This window comes from Chenopodium album, chromosome 6, assembly GCF_948465745.1.
Source record: "Chenopodium album chromosome 6, dcCheAlbu1.1, whole genome shotgun sequence".
NCBI lineage: Eukaryota > Viridiplantae > Streptophyta > Magnoliopsida > Caryophyllales > Amaranthaceae > Chenopodium > Chenopodium album.
This window is the reverse complement of record NC_137839.1, coordinates 73759363-73780162: the sequence shown is the minus strand read 5'-3', so window position 1 is coordinate 73780162 and position 20800 is coordinate 73759363. Positions and strand designations below refer to the sequence as shown.

Below are 20800 nucleotides of genomic sequence, written 5' to 3'. Positions count from 1 at the left end.
TTATTTAAAAAAGTTTGTATACATCCGGATGTAAGGTGCGTCGAAGGGTATTTTCTGCTCATTTAATATGTTTTAGTCATTTTAAAATCTTAAAATGGGAAATATCAAATGGGCTTAAAAAACTATCCTTGGGTGCATTTATATGACTTACCTTTATGTTCACCTGAGTACATATAAATAGATGTTAGGATGACTGACCCTTTTAATCTAGTTCATATAATGTCTTTTTCGGGGACTAGAGGAAATGTGTCTCAGGTCCATCAATTATTCGAAGCTGCCACCGGTATGAGAATGATGCATAATTATTTTCGTATTGGAGGGGTAGCTGCCGATCTACCTTATGGATGGATAGAGAAATGTTTAGATTTTTGTGATTATTTTTTAATAGGGCTTGCTGAATACCAAAAGCTTATTACGCGAAATCCCATTTTTTTAGAACGAGTTGAGAATGTGGGCATTATTGGTGGCGAAGAAGCAAAAAATTGGGGTTTATCGGGCCTTTTTTATTTGCCCTACTTTGACCAATACGATTGTCAATGCAAAACTTTAAGTATTAATATCTTTATTTACGAATAACAATATGTACATTACAAAAAGTTATACTTGGTAAATATATACATTGAGACGATTTTAACAAATGTTTATATGACTAACCTGTCAAAAAAATAATAATAAAATATTATAAGGCTATATTTGATTTTATTAAATATAAAGCATAAATATTAGTCTAGGTGGTTTGCGAGAATAGTGGTATAATCAAACTCATCAAGCACTTAAAGAGTGAGTATTCGTTAACAAAGTCTCCACCATTCATCTATAATACAAAGTAGCTTTTTTTTTTTTTTTTAAAAAAAAAAAAGTGCAATAGTTTATTCGGCAAGAAGTTTAAGTTATGACTTTTGGTTTTTTTAAAATCAGGGGAAGTACTTATGCACGTTTGTAATGTGGGTGCCCTAGGGACATAACCCAAGTTTCTAATGTTAATAAGCATTTTTTGTCTATCACATGCTAATAAATGGTCAAGAACTCAAGTTTTTTTTTACTGCTTGATTTCTAAATTATATATACTCCCTCCGTTACTTATTACTCAGAACTATTTATGAGACATAAAATATTCCTTTGTTACGAGTAATATGTAACGAAGGGAGTATTTGGATTTTTATTTGGATAGTTGTGTGTGTAACGACTCAATGTTCATTTGTTTAATTCCTAACTCATGTTCATCTTATTCACCACTGCCCACAATCATCACAAGGATTCTTTTTGCTCATAATTATAAGAGAATTACAGGATGTATCATCTATTAAGTATATACCCAATAAAAGAAGCATACAAATAAAACTACATTTCACTCCATACGATCTTCAAGAAATAAGCTGTCACAAATACAACTACTTTCGCTACATAATAAATGTAAACTGAGTACAAGAAAACAATGACAACTTAAACCAACGTTGATGTATGTTGTGAATAAGTTGTATCAACATCTCTTTAACTGGTGTTAACGTTGACGTCAATTACGATCATCTAGGGCGTGTTTGGTAAAACATAAATGTAGAGATAATTGTTAGTTGCGATGGTAGTTGTTATCTGTAGCTGTAGCTGTTAGATGTGAAAATAATAAATAATTAGTTTTTCACAAAAGCTAATAGTATTAACTTTTCACAAAGGTTACTCCAACCACAAATTAAAACTTTACTCCCATCATTACATTACCAAATACTCATATTTTTACTAAGTAATGGTTTGAATAAGTCAAACCACTAAAGTCAAACCACTAAGATGTTTTGGTTCGCGGAATATAAGTATGAGTCTAGAATGATTAAAACCCATACTATATATTTGGTTGTCACAAGTATGGATTATTAACCATACCTCAAACCCATTGGGATTTAGAAACCTTGGGAGAAGAGGTGAATTTAGTTCATTCCATTCCCTTAGGTATCAAATAAAAGTTAGGAATAGACAATAGTGAGAGATTCCATTCCAGAATTGAATCAAACACATGACAATAAATAACAAGTTCCAATCCGATAACACCTTAACCCTATTCTTGATTCCAAATCTATACACTACGCCCCCTAAAAGCTACTACTGAATACGCCCTATATTCAGACGTCTCCAAACTATGAACAAATGACGTTCTTCCATTAATTCGTCCAACGTTGACAAAGACACCAACTCATTTATCATAAATGTACCGAATCAATCTCGAGTGAATGCTAGAAGTAAAAATTAATACAATAAACTTGTAATTACTCCTCTATTCGCACTTAAAAAAAACTTCAACAACAATTAAAATTGATCTATTTCTGATTGACTGCAAAACAGCAAACAATCTCCAATTCAATGTCCTTTTTGGAAAAAAACGAATACTCCAAAAACCAGTAAAAACACCTGGAATATCATTTTCCCTCTTTGTCTCCTTCTTCAAGAACCCTAATTTCAGCTGATCTCATCTCAGCAAAAAAATCCAATTTTCCCCAAATCAATTGAATTCAATCCAAAATCTGAAAATCACATTCACCCCACTCACTCTTTCTCTCTCCTCCTACAGTCATTGCTGTCGCCCTCAATCGCGACTTTCTTCCACCACTACCCACAATTCTTCCCCCCTTTTTCCCCCACTTTTCTCTCTCTCTCCCCTTTTCTCTTTTCCATATAAATTTAGGGCATCTTTTAGTGTTCCAAGAGATGACTTCTTCTTCTTCTATTAATAATCACACTAACCCTGAACCTGATTCTTCTACCCCACCTCCTCAACCTGCTTCTGAAGTTGTTGCTGTTGATTCTGAGAAATTTGAAGCTGAAGAAGAAGCTTTCATGGAGAAATCTGATGATCCCATGGATGATGATTCTGTTAATAGTCATCCTGCTACTGTTTTTTCTATCAAATTGAACCAACCTCGCTCCAATTTGCTTCATAAAATGAGTGTTCCTGATCTTTGTCGCAATTTTAGGTATTTCCCTCCTTTTTACTCTACTTCAGTTGCATCAACTTTTAATTTAATTGACCTCATTTTTGGAATCTACTTCTTAAATTTGAAATGGGTTTATTTTATTTGGGGTTTATGCTCTATAATTTTGTTTTTGAGTTAATTTATTTGGGGTGTGATTTCTTAATGATTGATGATTTTAGGTGTTGCCCTTTATTTGATTTGCCTCATTTGTATTAATTTTAGCATTTACTTTTTGAAGTATGAAATGGGTTTTTATTGATATAGTATAGTTTTAAGTATACTCTACAATCTAGTTTATTTTGGGGAAGTTGATAAAAATGCAAAAGTAGATGTGTCTGGTTGTTTGTTCGAGGAAGATGATGTATAATACTTGTATTAGTGAGATAATTAGGAAGTTAAAGAATATTATAGGGTGGCTTTGATGAAGAGTTAGTTAACGGTCTGTTCACCGAGGCAGCTTCTCATGTTAGGTAACAGTTTGTTTACAATTTCTTGGTTGGAAATATGTTTGGTGAGTGGGTGGGGCACTAGAAAATATCAATTGAGTAGCTTATGGAACCAAATTGCCGGTTGCCATGAAAGGGATTGGGTCTAAATTTTGATTTATACTTCGTATATAGGGTAAACACATGTAATCTAGATGGATTATCGTATTAAACAACATGCAGTTTGCTGATTACTGAAAACGGTCCTGGTCCTATTTCAGTTATAAGCGTGGAACTTCATGTTATTATAATTAATCATCTTGTTAAAGATTTAAGGCTTTTTAATTTTTGTGCTAGATATATTTGGCAACTTTTTTCGTTGTAATATTCTCTTTTGTTGGTGTTCTAGGCTGTTGAGGAAGGTTGGTAATAATAATGAACTTCAAGAGTAGTAATAATGATATGGACTTAATATCTAGTTGACATTGTCAAATGGCTCTATGCCCTGTAATTTTTCATTATTTTTATCCCATTAAAATTTATAATCGACAAGTCTGGTTTTGATTTGTTGTTTGTTTGGCAAATTAGGCCTTTGCTTTATAGCCTTATCTCTTTCAATACTTACCCAGACTATGTTGTTTTCTGTTCTTAAAGCGCTGTTGCCTGGTGTGGGAAGCTGAATGCAGTAGCATGTGCTTCAGAAACTTGTGCTAGAATTCCAAGGTTAGCTAACTTAGCTTATTTTTATATTCTTTATTTTGGCTCTTTTTTTATAGTTTATCACCATAAGCTGTATAAGCTGTTTTTCTGACAGTCAAATTAGTGGAGTGTTCTCTACCAGTCTCTTTATGTTGAGATGGTCAACTATTTCCTCATATTTGAAAATGAAGATGATGAGATGGAAAAAAACATTTATCTAGTTAATTATCATGTTGATGATTTCCAGCACATAGTTTTCTTATTCATAACTGCAAACTGAATAGATGTAAGAATTGAAGTTTAAATACTTACTGGTTTTATTATTGATGATGAAATAAAGGTATCCTTACCCCTTGTTGTGGAATAACCCAGTGTTTATATATTTATTTTTAAAGGAGGAAGGAGTTTTTGTTTTTTTGTTTTTTTTTTTTCCCTCTTTTTGAAACAACCCCCAAAGGGCTAAAATTAATAACATAAATCGGACATCGCAAGTTCAACAAGCCAAGAAGGGCATGATAATTTTTAATTTTTTGGTATGACATTCTTTGACCCTGTTAGTCACTACTCAGTCTTCATGTCATCCTTCTTTTCTTTCCTCTTGGATTATTCTTAGTATAAGTGCTACAAAATTTCTTTTGCACCTTCATTTTGCACTTTGCCTTTGAACAAGGCGGAAGAGTTGATTTCCTAAATCAATTCTGACTTGACCCTTTTGATCTTCATTTTGCCTTCTTTTCTCTCCTGGAATATTACCTTTTTTATGTAGATGCTACCAATTTTCTTTCACATATTTTTTTCCCACTGTCTTTGAAAGTGCTATCTATGTAAATTGTCTTCTTACACAAGAAGGCCTGTAATTAATTTTTCAGTCATTGGATATGACGTTTTATTTATTAAAAGTGTTGGTGCATCAGCTATGCACTCTTTCATACCCTGTGTTAATATCATCTATTTTATTAAGGTTACTGCCTGGATCATGGATTTTCATGTAATGAAAATTTGCAGGGACATGTCTGTGCTTGTCCCACAGTAAATTGTTTCAGGGACTTGGTCAATTGTTTTACTCTACCAGAAGTCAATTAGAATCAAATCTGCAAAGTAAAGAAGAGAATGATGCTGTAGTGCATCCTGTTGCATTATGCTGGAAAATCTAAGCCACATCAAGTTATTTTTTTGTTTGTGCTACATGCAGTTATTTAACCGGGGTTCTTTTTTCTGGCAGTTTAAACTTTAAATGCCATAGCAGAGAGAAAAAGAAAGAAGAGTATTTTGGGTGTTATTGGATTAACTTATCTTCAATAAAATTTGTGACTTTAAAAGAAATATACTCGCTCCGTCCCATTTTGTTTTTCCCATTATTCATTTTGGACTTCCCAAAATAATCTTCCCATTTCCCTTTTCCCATTTTTGGACACATTGAAAAGACCAAATTGCCTTCATTTTTTTTTTGGTTTTTACCCACTCTACATATTTGTGCCTCCATTCATGTGCATGTACTTTTTTTTCTTTTTCATGTACTTATTATTTGTGCCTTACTCACTTTTTTTGTACTTCTCTCTTTTTAATGTACTTCTGTACTTACTCCTCCCAATTCTTAATTCCTGTGGAAATTGGCAAATGGGAAAAACAATATAGTAGAAAAGAAAATGAGGAGGGGGGTGGGTGGGTACGAGGTAGGAAGGGGATGTATTGAAGGGGAAAGATGGATCCACCTGAAATTCATGGAGTGATCTGCTGTATGTTGTGCAGATGTTGGGTCTCTGAATCTGGACCAGATGTAAGATTGTTGTTTGATTAGTGAAGGTCTGTGGTTAACATAAGAATATAAGATAGCTGCTTTTATTTTGGCATTATTGACTTTCCTTGGGCCTCCTAGTTTACATACAGGAAATTGCCAAACCAGATTTATCACTTATCGGTGGATTGTGAATATTGGACAATTTCTTATATACTTCACTGTTATTTTTTAATTTTTTTTTTTATTAAGTGGTGTGAGAATTTTTTGGTTAGTGCCTTGACAGCTGAGAATCTGTTTTGAGTAATAGTTTGAGCATTTTTCATTAATTTAAATCTAATTAGAAATGTTGCTCTGATGCTTCTGATCTACTTTAACGTTGTAGCTCCAGTGCCAATCCGCCTTTTTGGATCCCTATACACATAGTTATTCCAGAGCGACCCACCGAGAGTGCTGTATTTAATGTCATAGCAGGTATTATTACTGAGCTGCTGATTAAATTACTATGATTGATTTTAGGTTTCTTCTATTGATTTTGCTTTTGTTTAAATTGGTTTCTGGTGGATGTGAATAGATTAGATCCGAGATGTAGTTTGCTCATGTATTTTTTTTTCTTAATTTTGTAAATGTCATTCTGATTCCTTGACATTCTTCCTGTATTAGTATTGCTACTTTGAGATTTTCATTTTTCCCTATAAGTTATGCAGAACTTTTCATTTGCTCCCTAACACTTAACAAAGGTTAAGTCATGCTATTTTCTAGTTCGTTTTAGGTCTAATTGATAATGTTTAGACTCTAGATGAAAGTACTCTTTAGTGAGTAGTGACTTGATTCAAGTGGTCTAATTGACAATGTTTATAGCCTGAACAACATCTTCGATATTTACTAATTACAAGAATATTTCAATTGATTTTGAGAATCTATAAACACAGACAAACAAGTTATGTATTATTTTGAGAGCATAAGGGTTTCATTATCCTTAAAGTGGCCTAGTTTCATCTCAGTGCCCAATGATTTGAAGAAGATTAATAGATGTCTTTTTTTATCCTGACCCCTTGACATTTGGCCTAGTTTCATCCCAATGCCTAGAGACTTGTAGAGTATCATCTCATAAAATCTGCAGAGCTTCTATTGATTAACCCCCAAATTCTGAGAAGCTCTGCAAAGTAATAAAATGTCTTTTCTCATTCTGACCCCTTGACAACTGAGAAAGAAATTTTAGCCTTACCTTGGTGGAAAATATAAGCAAACCACAAAAAACGTGCCAAATGAATCTTTCATTCCCTCACTCTCTTTCACCTTTTTTAAACACATTTTTTCAATGAAACTGAATCATTTCAAACATGGTCCTAATCATTGGATGGTATTACTTTTTCTTTGAAGTCATGTTAAATTGCAATGGTTTGGTATGACCTGTTTTGGACATCATATGCAGATTGCCCCCGCGATTCAGTTCAGTTTATTGAATGGTCTCCGCCTTCTTGTCCGCGGGCATTATTAATCGCAAACTTCTATGGAAGAGTAACAATTTGGTCTCAGCCAACACAGGTTAGATTACCCATTGAATCCTTGGGAGTAATTTGTTTGTTTTTTTTTTTTTTTCATTGTCTGCTTATTTACTTTCTCAAACTTCTTATGTTGGCTTAAGTCCTCTTCTTATAAAAAATGTGTATTTGTTATATATATGGTGATTCTATTGACTTCTGTTATTATGCTTTCTTTTTGGTCTTTCAACTTTTCAAGTGCTTTAAGAGACCCTAATAAAATTCTAATCAGGGGCCAGCTAACCTCGTGCGAGATGCTAGTTCCTGGCAGCGTGAACATGAATGGAGGCAAGATATTGCAGTTGTAACAAAATGGCTCTCTGGTGTTTCTCCGGTAATTATCTTCCTATGTGTTTAATAGTCATTGTATGATTAATACTTCTGCTTTGTGATGTTCCTGATGCACTACATGTAATCCTTTTATAGAGTGAAACCAGAGAGTTTCAACTACTGGAAAAAAAAAAGAGCAATTACTGTACCCAATAAATGGGAAATGTTGGGTCTTAAACAAGAGTTCTTGGGCTTGAAGGGTTTTAACAGTTGCTGGATAGTGACACCCCATTGATGATTTCTATGCAAATTGCCATTTCCTTTTCCGGAGATTGGAATGATATCAATCACCTTTTCTTTCCATCAGCAATTGCCAGAAAGTCCATTGGCCATATACATCGTTAGAATTTTTTAATATACACGTGGTTTTTGCATAATTGCTAGATTTGAGTATTTGATGTCTTAAATCATTTTCCAAATTTGGCTTTATAAACTCGTTGCTTTCTAACTACTGCTGGACTGCCTATTCGACGAGTTAATAGAAAAATTAGGAAAAAAAGAGATGACTTTAGCTGCGGGGCTGGTAATTAAGAAATGAAGATTGAAAACTGTTTTAAGTTCAGATACTTCTGTATCTTATATTTTGGTCCCTGTGTGACTTTTTACTTATCCTTGATCAGTATAGGTGGCTTTCTGCAAAATCCAATAATTCTACAAGCTTGAAGTCAACTTTTGAGGAAAAGTTCCTTCCTCAACTTCCTCAAACTTCAGGTTGGCTGAGTATTGCCCATTACAATTTTTGCCTGACATGTCTGTTAATTTTGTGTGGAAACCCTTGTTGGTTGTAAGTAACTATGTTCGTAGTTGAGGATATATTGTTCTGTGAGTGGTATGCTATAAATTCATTGTACTTTTCTTCTATAGATAGTTATGTTATTGAAAGGTACAAAACTAGGCGATGATCATGATATTGCCTATTATTTTGGCATAGAAAGTTGTTTTGTCTTTGGATACTTCCATTCCATTTAACTTGCACGATTGCACTCTAATTTTATTTAGTTGTTTATATCATCCCATCTCTGATCAACAAAGTCTGCATGTGATTGTATTATACTAGTATGTGTCCTACTCTGCTTTTGGTTTACCTTTCAGCAATGCGAGTAAAATCATGTTCTCTCTAAAACTATTCGTGATATTCAATGACAAGTCAGACTTTATTAGCTATAATTAGATACTACAGTAAGTAAATCTGTATATTTTTATGACGGCTTTTATTTATTCGAATGTCTTTCAATGGCTGGAAAACTGCATATTCAAGGCTGCATCTAGGAAGATTTTTTCCCTTCTCTCAGGCCTTATACAGAGCTTGATAACTTTTAGTTTCGAGTCAAGTCTCCTGTTGTTGTAGTGCTTGAAGAAATTCGGTTCCTTGAGACATCTGTTCTAGAAAATGTGTCGCGGCTCTGAATAACATTACTTAGGTGGATTAAATAAGTTCCATTACTTGAGTTTTATCCATGACCTTACTTTTATTGTCTCAATCTTGTTTAGGGTAGCATCTAGCTTTTTGCCAAGCTGAAGAATTTGGTTGTGTGTATTTTCACTGCTCTTCTGCACTTTTATTTAGTTAACACATTGTTTTAAATTATTGATATGCTTTTTCTCTATTTTGCTTGTCTTCTCAGCTAGGTGGCCGAATATTCTTTGTGTATGTTCTGTATTTTCTTCTGGATCCGTCCAACTTCACTGGTCTCATTGGCCACCTCGAGACGGTGCATCAGCGAAGTGGTTTTGCACCAGCAAAGGGCTCTTGGGGGCTGGACCCAGCGGGATCATGGCAGCTGATGCAATTGTGACAGACTCAGGAGCCATGCATGTTGCAGGTGTCCCTATAGTAAATCCTTCAACAGTAGTTGTCTGGGAGGTCACTCCAGGACCTGGAAATGGATTTGAAGCAACTCCAAAGACTACAATAAGCAATGTAGTCCCTCCTTCAGTCAATCCCCCTAGTTGGTCAGGGTTTGCCCCCCTTGCAGCTTATTTGTTTGACTGGCAAGAATACTTCATATCAGAGGCAAAACAAGGGAAAAAACACTCAGATAAAGATTTTACTGAAAATGTATCATTGTATTGTTCACCAGTCTCTAATTTCTCGGCATATGTGAGTCCAGAGGCTGCATCACAATCAGCTGCAACCACTACATGGGGTTCTGGTGTCACGGCTGTTTCATTTGATCCAACTCGCGGTGGTTCAGTTATTACAGTGGTGATAGTTGAGGGTATTTTACTTCAAACATTTTGTTACATTTGAGAATGCTTCCATGTCTTGTGCTGTTGGATATTCTTGATTTATGTTTGTTTTTCCTAGAAAATGCGGATTGATCATCATTAGATTTATGCTCTCCTAATTTGAAGAAACATTAGACTTTGTAGTTAGTATATTGTTTATATCATAAGCCATTAGCCTAACGCCCTAAATGTGGTTTTTGCCTACAGAGTGGGGTAGGTCTTAGATGTATATAATCATGCTTCTTGTAATTGCAGACATGCTTCCTATTGTCCCTCATATTGATCTTGTCCCAGGAATTGTTGTTTAGTCATAAATGAAGCTGTGCAGTGTTGATCAACATTACCATATACCTATCCCCTCTTTGAATGTTTTACTTGATTCTCTCTTGATTTAGCATTACTTATGAATCTCTGTTGATCTTGGGTCTCTATGGAGAGAGCTGTAGCATTTGAATTTTAATGTCAACCTTCGACCAGGAATTACTTTGTAATTAATAAAACCTAGGTCGAAAGTTGAACTCCCAGCTTGCATGAAATCGGTATGGGATATTAAAGACAAACACCCCTCCCTGTGGTTCGAGTAGGATCTGGTCATTGGTTGGTTGTCAGTCGTCTGAGAGAAATGCAAGAGCGTGCGAGAGTGAGGCATGAATGAGGGATAGAGATTTACGATCAGGTTCTTTTTAAGTGCTAGATATTGCATTGCTTCTTTTAAGTAAGGTATACTATTGGAAAGAATAACAAGCAATTTATGAACCTAGGCCGATTTATGTTTTTGTATCCACTTTTTTTTTCATACTGCTTGCTAAAGGTACTTGGAATTTTAGGTGTCTTGAGATGTACTAGTTAAACGTGTTGATTAATTTGATAATGCATTTGTTGCATTGCTTTACATCTTTGCTTCTCATGTAATCTGAGAATGATGTGTTTTATTCTTGTTTTGCAGGGCAGTACATGTCTCCATATGACCCAGATGAGGGTCCCTCAATCACAGGATGGAGAGTGCAGCGTTGGGAATCATGTCTTAAACCTGTTGTCCTTCACCAGATATTTGGGAGTCCTTCCAATTTTGGAGGGCAGCCACCCATGCAAACTGTTTGGGATACCAAGGTCAACAAAAGCATCCCACCAACTGATGATTTTAAGTGTCAGCAAGTAGCATCAGCGGGACCAACTTCTGATGTTCAACTCAAACCTGAGTCAGCTGGTGATAAGGAAAAAAAAGTCACATTTGATCACTTTAATATGCCCAGTGACGTCAGGACACTTGCTCGCATTGTATACGCTGCTCATGGCGGTGAAGTTGCTATTGCTTTTTTACGTGGTGGAATCCATATTTTTTCAGGGCCAAACTTCACACCTGTTGATACATATCAGATTAATGTTGGCTCAGCCATAGCTGCTCCTGCTTTTTCTTCAACAAGCTGCTGCTCAGCTTCTGTATGGCATGACACTAGTAAAGATTGCACTATGCTGAAGATAATCCGTGTTCTTCCACCTTCTGTTCCCAGTAATCAAGCAAAATCCAGTTCTCCTACCTGGGAACGTGCTATTGCAGAAAGGTAAACTGTAACTATGTATGTAATTTTATTTTTTTTGGAATCAGTCTTTTCTGCTCACCACCCTCTTTCTCTTTATGATTATCCCAAAACACCTTGTCTTGATCTAAAGGCAAATGCCAAAAGAGCCTGTAGGTTCTGGAAGTACCCCCTTTTTTCTAAATTGCTAAAAAAAGTTGATGCTAGAAAGCATCCTTAAAATACTAAAATTAGGGCAAAGGGTGTATGTTTATGAAGCACTACAATTTGAATTTTCAATCTCGCAGGTCTGTCTTTTGAAGTTTCTCATTCTGGTTACTATAGTGTTTTCTGATATTTGTGTCCATCAGCAGGTTTTGGTGGAGTCTTTTGGTCGGAGTAGATTGGTGGGATGCTGTTGGGTGTACACAAAGTGCTGCTGAAGATGGAATTGGTATGGGAGTTTGCTATTCCTGAAAATACCCGGAAACAAAAAAAAAAAAAAAAACCTAAAACTATTTTCTATAATTAATCATTTAGATCATAGAAGGGGAAAGGAAGAAGTAGAACGTTAACTTGTCTGATATTATATTCAAATTCTTTGATTGCATGTTCTTCTAATGGTTCTGTTTATGTTTTATCTGAAGTTATTTTGCTTGCTTTCCATTTTTCAGTTTCCTTGAACAGTGTTATTGCTGTTTTGGATGCTGACTTCCATTCCTTGCCCTCTACTCAGCACAGACTGCAATATGGACCTGTATGTTATTCCTTTTCTTTTCTTTTTTTTTTAAAACCATAATACCTTCCATATTCTGTTGATAATTTCTTGTCCTGTACTGCTCATAGTTTGGGAGCGTTGGAATAGTCTAGCTTGTCTGTTCTGTGTATGCTATATTGACGATTGCAGCTGTTGCAAGATGTACGAGTCCAGTGCATACTATTGTCAATTCTGAATGGGTCCCTTTTTCACGAATTTTTGTTGTAGCTAGGTATAATTCATTTAGTCATTTGGTAGGGGGTGCATGTTTATTGAAAGGTAGAAAGGGATTTAATGTTGTTCATGGTCATATTTAATCAATTGATTTTGGTAGTTATATAATGTTCAGCATTCTAGCTCTTCTGTTATGAGTGGCTATTTGGTGATTGCTGCTATTGCTTTATGTACGGGTCCGTTGCTCTTTGTTGTGCTGTCATTTTTTCTTTTTGTTTAGGGGCCGTTTGGTTCGCAAAGGGGAAAGGGAATGACATAAAGAAAGGGAAAGAGGGAGAAAGGAAATCAAAAGCCTCATTTGTCTTAAATTGTTTATTTTGTAAAAAAAGAAAGGGAAACATAAAATACTACTACCACCCTTCCATGTTTCCATCTACAACAACCACCACCACTACTACTCCCCTCCATCAGCATTTCACTCCACTATACCACTGCCGCCCCTCCCACCTTATGCCCCTCCTCCCTTATGCCAAATCTATCCAGGTTTTGTTCACGTGGTCTTTTGGTTGGGGATTGTAAAGAGAAGGATTTAGAGTAAATTAATCAATTAACTATTACTAAAACAAGCCAACGCTGACATCATTCACCCCTAAACTAGACACGTGACATGCTCTTATTAAAAAATTTCCCTCTAATTTTATCTATGATGTCAGTTCTTTTTTTTATTTGTTTTTGTTGATCAACTTTAATATTTCAATTAGCTCTCCTATTTTATAGGTGCAGAACAATGGCATGCTATTTGTTACGTAGTAGATAATGAAGTCAATGCTGACATCATAAACAATTTACTCTGTATGACATTATCCTTATTAGTTTTTTTCCTCTTAAGTCTAAGACTAAATAAAAAATTCTTGTAAAAAATGAATGATATTATGGCTACATATTTTCCAAATAAAGAGTAATGACTTTTTTTTTTTTTTTATATATATATATATAAAAAAAAAAATTATTCAAATTGTTCGATGCATGGGTTTAACCTAGTCATATATATATATAGCTGTCAAATGGGGGGTTTGGGTTGGTTTATCAGGTCAATTAGCTGGTTAATCATGCTGGTCATATCAGCCAGGCTAGTTTTGGACTCGTCTAATATTTCTAATAATCTCTTGTGGGATGGCAAATTTAATCTGTACTATTGTATTGCAGAGTCTTGACAGGATAAAATGCAGGTTGCTGGAAGGCACAAATGCTCAAGAAGTCAGAGCTATGGTTCTAGATATGCAAGCAAGATTGTTATTAGATATGCTTGGGAAGGGAATTGAATCAGCGTTGATAAATCCGTCAGCTTTAGTTTCTGAGCCTTGGCAGGCTTCTGGCGAGATGTTGAATTCAATTGACTCTGAATCCATGGCTGTTGATCCAGCGCTGCATTTAAGTGTTCAGGTCTTAATCTTGTGCTAACCATTATTATTAAATCTAAAATTTTTTTTACCTTCAAGATTAGCAAACCCTAGTTGCTAAATTCATGAGAATTTGATAATGTGGTGAAGTAAAATGGTATTTCCAAACTTTAAAGGTTCCCAAATTACTTTGCCTCTCAAAAGTTTAGAGCTTCTGGTACCTGAGCTTTATAAGGAAGTGAATAGCAAGGCCTCGCGAAGAATATGTTCATAGTTCCATAATTAGATCTTATCTCAAGGACTTGATTTATTATTAATGCTCAATGATACCAGATCTCCTCAGAAAAATTCGGATTAAATGTTGTGTTACCGAAGCAGAAAAACTGACATAAACATGATCTTGAGCATGTGAATCTTTTTTTTAATTTGTACTAGAATGCACATGTTCTAATGCATGGGAAATATCAAACTTCCAAAGGAAAACAATATTAGAGATTTTGGGAAGTTGAAAAAAAAAACAGAGCACAAAAGTTGAGGATCAAGGGTTTGGAGGGTTGTGATTAGAACTTGGTAAAATGACATTTTTATTTATATATTGGTATGCTTAAGGAGCTTTTGTTTATTTTTTTCCTTGTGATTCGAAGAGGGGCAGGGTAACCCTTTTTTGTTTTGCTCTTGTCAAGTACTGTTAAATTCAATGTTCTGAACAAATCTGGTCCAATAATATTTGTGATTGCACTTCAGATTTATTCTAATTGATGAAGAATTAATATAATTTTAACAAACACGAGAAGTTTCCGAGTGTGGCTTCTAGGCTGTTGAAAAAAAAATGATTCCTGATAAAGCAATGCAATCGATCCCATTTCTTTCTTTCATTCAGCTTATAACCATCAATATTTGAAAAAAGCTCTGGTATATTTCTCAATTACCATGAACCTAATTGTGAGCATATTAATACAGGCCTATGTTGATGCTGTTCTAGATCTTGCTTCACATTTTATCACACGTCTACGTCGTTATGCAAGCTTTTGTCGCACATTAGCGAATCATGCTGTTCAAGCAGGAACCGGTGGGAACCGGAATATGGTGGCTAGTCCTACACAGAGTTCTTCATCTCCTGCTCCAAGTCAGGGTGAGTGGTTGGAATTCTTCTTCAATGTGCTACCCTTCTAGCCCAATATATGTCTCATTTTAAAAATCAAGTTTAAGGTTGCTTTTTGCTAGGAGATCTTGATAGTATCTCCTGTGGTCATGGCAAATTTTGACTGTAAATGGTTGCCCTGACTGCTCTCTGGTACTGTATTAATCATGCATTTCTTGTTTCCTTTAAAATATTGGAATCAAAGATGGATATTAGTATGTGAAGACTGAGTATGTATTAGCTTTTTTTTTTTTTTTTTTCCCTCCATTGTTCCAAATTGTGGTTTCTGTAGACCGAACTTTAACTTTTATTGCTTGGAGGGTGATGGGACTTAACGATTACAGTTTTGCACTCTTAAGTCTTAACCCTAAGCATATGTGGACTTACTGTGCTGCTCCTCCCCTATTTTTATTTATTATTTATCTACTTGACTATCCTTGACACTGAATATATTTGCTGTGCTGCTGCTTTCAGGAGCTCAAACCGGTACAACAAGCTCATCAGGAAACACACAAATGCAGGCTTGGGTCCAAGGTGCTATTGCTAAGATTAGTGGTACACCAGATGGAGTTTGTAGTTCAACTCCTAACCCCTTGACCGGGCCAACTTCATATATGCCAATCAGCATAAATACTGGAACTTTTCCTGGTACTCCTGCTGTCAGGCTTATAGGCGATTGCCATTTCCTGCATAGACTGTGCCAACTTTTGCTATTCTGCTTTTTTTTCCGACGAACAAATCTATCCCGCTGCATCCCAAGTTCTCAGAGATTGGCTGATGCAAGTATGCAAAAGACCCAGCCCAATGTTGCAAGCAAGGTAGAAGAGAACCAGACAAAGTCCATGCCAGTATCAAGCAGGTCAGAAGATGCTCAGGGTGCTCGTAGCAATCAGTTAGTTGCTGGTGTCAAAGTCGAAGATGGTCCTGCCAGCAGAGTTAGAATGGGGACTGGTAATGCTGGTCAAGGATACACATATGAGGAGGTAAATGCTACTTGTACTTCCTAGTATATATATATATATATATATATATTCTGGCTTTATTATTACACTCAGTTTTTTACTTGCAACACACCTTTTAGGCACGCAGTTTTAGGAGATGATTAGTGAAGGTAAACGAGCGATTTTATCAAAGTTATTATATCAAGAGGATTAGATAGGATTAGGTATCATGTGTAAAAATTATTCTTTATATTTTGTCTGTTTACATTATATAATCTCGACCTCAAAGCGCATGCCACAAGGCTTGGTTTCAAGTATATAAAAACAGGGGATGTATGTTTTTTTATACGAAACTTAAATATTTTTATCTGGAGATTGTTGGTCTAGCTTTCAAGTTTCAATCTCAAGTTCAATCTGCTCTTGCTGCAGGTCAAAGTGCTGTTTCTGATACTAATGGATCTCTGTAAGAGAACAGCAGGTCTTGCGCACCCGTTGCCTGTTTCTCAAGTTGGAATGTCCAATATCCAGGTTCGGCTTCATTATATTGATGGAAACTATACCGTATTGCCAGAGGTTGTTGAAGCATCACTTGGCCCTCATATGCAGGTAGTCATTGTCTTCTCTTAACATTATTGTGATTCTGTTTTGTATCTTGCAGCACACACTGATAGAGCAATAAGAAGTGTTGACTAAATCAAAATAAACTGCAAATCCCAAGTGTAAATAAACCAATTTTCTTCATTGTCTGTGACATATAATTGAATAAAGAACCTGGGAAACACTTATTATTTCTCGGTGAGATATCCCCTTGTAATTAAATTGTTTGTATGACGTAAAAGGGTCAAAGGGGGTGTTGTCCTCCAAAATTTTGAAAAATGGTAGCTTTGGGGAGGGATTAAGAGCATATTATGTGGAGACTATTTCTCTTGATCTGTTGATTGTGGTGGAAAGAAATGGAAAGCATATCAGACTACAATATGTCAGGATTCTTGTTTTTATTGCATTGATAACTTCTATCCGCTTTCTTTTTTCCTTTTTTTTTTTTACAAAAATTTTACGCTTTTCTGTGGCTGTTCTTATTGACTTGTTTTCCATTACACTTGTTGGAGGATTTGTAACTTTGAACTTGTAGTTAAAAAAAAAATTCCTATATTTTACGCGTGGGGGACTTTTTTTTTTTTTTTTTTTGGGGTGGGTCGGGGGGTAGGGGGGTGCTTATCATGTAAGGCTTCTAGTGGAAATCTGTTCATAAGCTGGCAAAGTTAACGTCTGATTAAGTAATTGACAGTCTGTAATCTGTATGCCAAGGATGAAAATACAGTGAAGATATTGACTGCTGAGGATTTAAAAGCTGAATAAAATGATTAGAGTTTGTGTTTAATGGCTTTCAGCTTGACAAGGAGTACTATTTAATAATGTTGCTGCTCTGTAGTCTGTAACTCTGTATCCTAGATCATGACTTCATGTTCTTGGTTGTACTCAATTTTGGTACTCTGCAGAATATGCCTAGGCCTAGAGGTGCAGATGCTGCTGGTTTACTTCTACGTGAGTTGGAACTCCACCCCCCTGCAGAAGAATGGCATCGTCGGAATATGTTTGGGGGTCCATGGTCCGATCTTGATGAAATGGGTTCTGTAGATGACTCTAAGCTAAACACTTCTGTTGATCCACTTGATTCAAGCTCAATGGAGAGTTGTGATGTTTCTTATGGAGTGCAGAGCCTATGGCCAAGGAAACGCAGGCTGTCTGAAAGGGATGCTGCTTTTGGCTTTAATACTTCAGTTGGTCTAGGAGCTTATCTTGGTATTATGGGATCTCGACGAGATGTGGTGACTGCTGTTTGGAAGACTGGTTTGGAGGGTGTTTGGTTCAAGGTAATGCCTTCTTCATTTTTGTTCCTTATTATGTTTCCGGCAATAATTCCAAAGTGAATTATTAAATCATAATCTAGTATTCCTCCCATCCCAAAATAGCTTAAAAACTTTTCTTTTTTTTTTTTACCCATCTCAAATTAGTTTGATCGTTTCCTGATCGGGGGAAATCTCTCCTTTTAAATACCTTTTTTAACTTTTTATTTATTTATTTTTAAAACACCATTTTCACATTGAGGGCATGCTTGGATTGGGGTAATATATTAAGGGGGTATTAAAAGTCAAATTTGAAAAAACATAAGGGTTCGTTTGGTTCATGTAGCCGACCCTCTTTATAGGATTAAGGCTTTGATTGATTATTGATAAGGGTTCGATTGGTATTGATGTTGTTTTTTTTGTTTTTTTTTTTGATTTTTTGTTTTTAAAACCATATGATCTATGTCATATATATATATATATATATATATATAATGAATAAAAAATTAGTCAAATTTATTAAAATTATGATAATTTTGAAAACTCGCCACCAAAAAAAAAAAAAAAAATAAATAAAATAAAATAAAATGGCCTTTTTTCTTGTTTCCTGTTTTTGGTTTTTTTGTTTCAAAAACACAAAAAGTGATAGACAAACAAATTCCATAATTAGAGGTGGTGTTGTAGGAGACAAGTTGTTTACAAATGAAAGAAGATAGTTGTGCCATGAGGAAAAGAGAGAGATGGAACCCTCATAATGAGGGTAATAATTAACCACCCTCCCCCTAGTGTAACTATTAACCACAAAATGAGAGTATTAATTCCTCTTTTTTCACCTCATACCACACTGTCACTATATAATTTTCCTTACAATTACTCCATCACTATCTCCTCCTTCCCTATATTCTTTTAATTACCCTAGTAATACATCTTCTTAATCCAAGCATGCCCTGAATAAAAAAAATACCCCACTGTCTTAATATAATTGTATATATATACGTTTATTCGATGATTCTGCATCTCTCCAAGATGCCTACTCTTATGTACAAGTATGCTCTTTCTTCCAACATTTGTTAATTCCTTGCAGTGTATAAGGTGTTTGCGCCAAACCTCGGCTCTTTCCTCATCAGGCTCTACTAATTCATCCAATCAGAATGAACGAGAGACATACTGGATAAGTCGTTGGGCTTATGGTTGCCCAATGTGTGGTGGAGCATGGGTTCGAGTGGTATAAACATTGTTAGTTAGGTAAACCATCGCTAACCTCGTTTATCTTAGGTTCGTTACTACATCTGAACTCTTATTTATTTATTAACTGAATTCATTAGAAATCCAGGTGCATAAATAGTTCTTCATCCTTGTTTCTTGCTTCTTCTGCACCATCCGATTATGATTGGGAATCATATTTTATAGACATGTTATCTTGTTTATTTTATCATGATTAATGCACCATTAGATGCATGATCTTGTCTTAGCAGATTCTGATATCTAATAATTTGTATTAGTTCTTGCACTGTGCTCCAAAAAAAAGAAGAAATAAAAAAGAAATCTAATTTGTGTATTTTGTTTGTGTTCCAGGTTGTACATTCTTTTATTTACAGTCTGCTGACCAAATCAGTGTTTTCTCTCCGTCAAAGAGGTCATGACAAAGCTTTATTTAGCCGAGAAATATGAAATTCATTCTTCTGATTGAGGATTGCAGGACATTATGAATATGTATGCATTGTAATTGTAGTGTTCATACTGGTAGATGATGAGAGGAAGATGTTTACATTGCCTGCATGCAAATAACCCTTTCGAGCCTTAGTGGTGAAGAAGATTGCAAGGATCTCAACCCTGGTTGAGAACAGAGTAGCAAAGATCTTTAATCCAGAAATGATAGTGTCGGATGGAAGCTGCTGTGGTCATTCTTTGAATATATGTTGGGTTCCTGTCAATGCCTTGGAGACCTGAAATCGAGGTTTCAGTTGATGCGCTACTAATCAGCAGTAAGAATGGGATTAAAAGCTTGATCTCTTTGCAATGGCAGAGCTTATATAAAATGCAATTTTGTATAACTTTTACGTCTCTTTTGATATGTACAGTGCGTTACTAATTTTCTAGTTGATGTCAGAATTTTGGCTGCGTCCAAGTGATGTTCTTCAAATTGGAGTTTGAAATCATAGATGCAGTCGTTTCACTTATACTCCCATTTGTTAACTGTGGACAACAAACTTGAGATTGAAAGTTGCAAAACTTAGATAATGATAAAAACTTGGCAACAACAGAAAGTATTCAATGTTTAAATTTTAGAGGTGTCAAGTCACACCCGACTCAATCTAAAATCAACCCGAAAAATATCCGATTTAGATTTCAAATCGCGTGGACATAATAATATGGTATGAATCAACTTTAAAAATTGACTCGATCTAACCTCATCAGATCTAATCTGAATATCCGAATTGACACCTATGTTAAATTTGAAATAACAAATAAAAGTTCAATAAGCCGTGTTTTTTTGCTTAGATCGTGTGGTACACCCTCAACAAAATTATACCTAAAATTAACTCACTAAAGTCGTCTAATTCACCTGTAAATTGCTTTTTGTACATTTTAAGATTTTTAACCAATTTGTTTGTCTCCCATATTTTTCTCTCATCTTTGTACCTTCTTGCTTCTTCTATATCACCACCCTTCACCCCATCAGCTGTTCTCATACGTTGAAATTCAGTTCAGCTCAATTTAGTTCAGTTTAGTTCATCTCCTAATTTTCTTCTCTTATAAAATATTCATTTCAGTTCAGTTCAGTTAAGCTCCTAATTTTCTTCTCTTATAAAATATTCATTTCAGTTCAGTTCAGTTCAACTCCTAATTTTCCTCTCTTATAAAATATTCATTTCAGTTCAGTTCAGTTCAGTTCAGCTGAGTTCAGTCAATAGGAACATGCCCTAAGATTACCATTTTAGAGTGATTTCTTCATATAGATGGATGCGGTGGTGATTGTGTTGTGATTGCCCAAAACTAGAGCTGGCAAAAAGTCGTGTCATATCCGTGTTTAGTCTCGTTTCAACTGCGTGCTGTTCTTAAAATTTATCAAAAACTATTTAAAATGTAAGATAGTTGCA

The 20800-nt window shown here is 35.3% G+C and overlaps 1 protein-coding gene across 3 annotated transcripts; it reads left to right on the top strand.

Annotated features, from left to right (window-relative positions):
- Window positions 1-2087: 2087 nt before the first annotated feature.
- On the top strand, window positions 2088-19881 carry LOC145636285 (mediator of RNA polymerase II transcription subunit 16-like). 3 transcript variants are annotated; one of them, XM_081687802.1, is made up of 17 exons: window positions 2088-2960; window positions 4040-4108; window positions 6211-6293; window positions 7255-7367; window positions 7596-7697; window positions 8314-8404; window positions 9319-9912; window positions 10869-11484; window positions 11814-11893; window positions 12114-12196; window positions 13577-13813; window positions 14731-14902; window positions 15386-15894; window positions 16282-16458; window positions 17352-17726; window positions 18784-18944; window positions 19275-19881. In XM_081687802.1, exons 1-16 carry the CDS (start codon window positions 2695-2697, stop codon window positions 18928-18930), a joined length of 3714 nt encoding a protein of 1237 aa, XP_081543928.1. In that variant the 5' UTR covers window positions 2088-2694; the 3' UTR covers window positions 18931-18944; window positions 19275-19881. The 3 variants fall into 3 exon arrangements, with proteins under 3 accessions (XP_081543928.1, XP_081543926.1, XP_081543927.1); XM_081687800.1 differs by having other exon boundaries at window positions 6205-6293; XM_081687801.1 differs by having other exon boundaries at window positions 6205-6293; window positions 18784-18974.
- The last annotated feature ends 919 nt before the right edge of the window (window positions 19882-20800 follow it).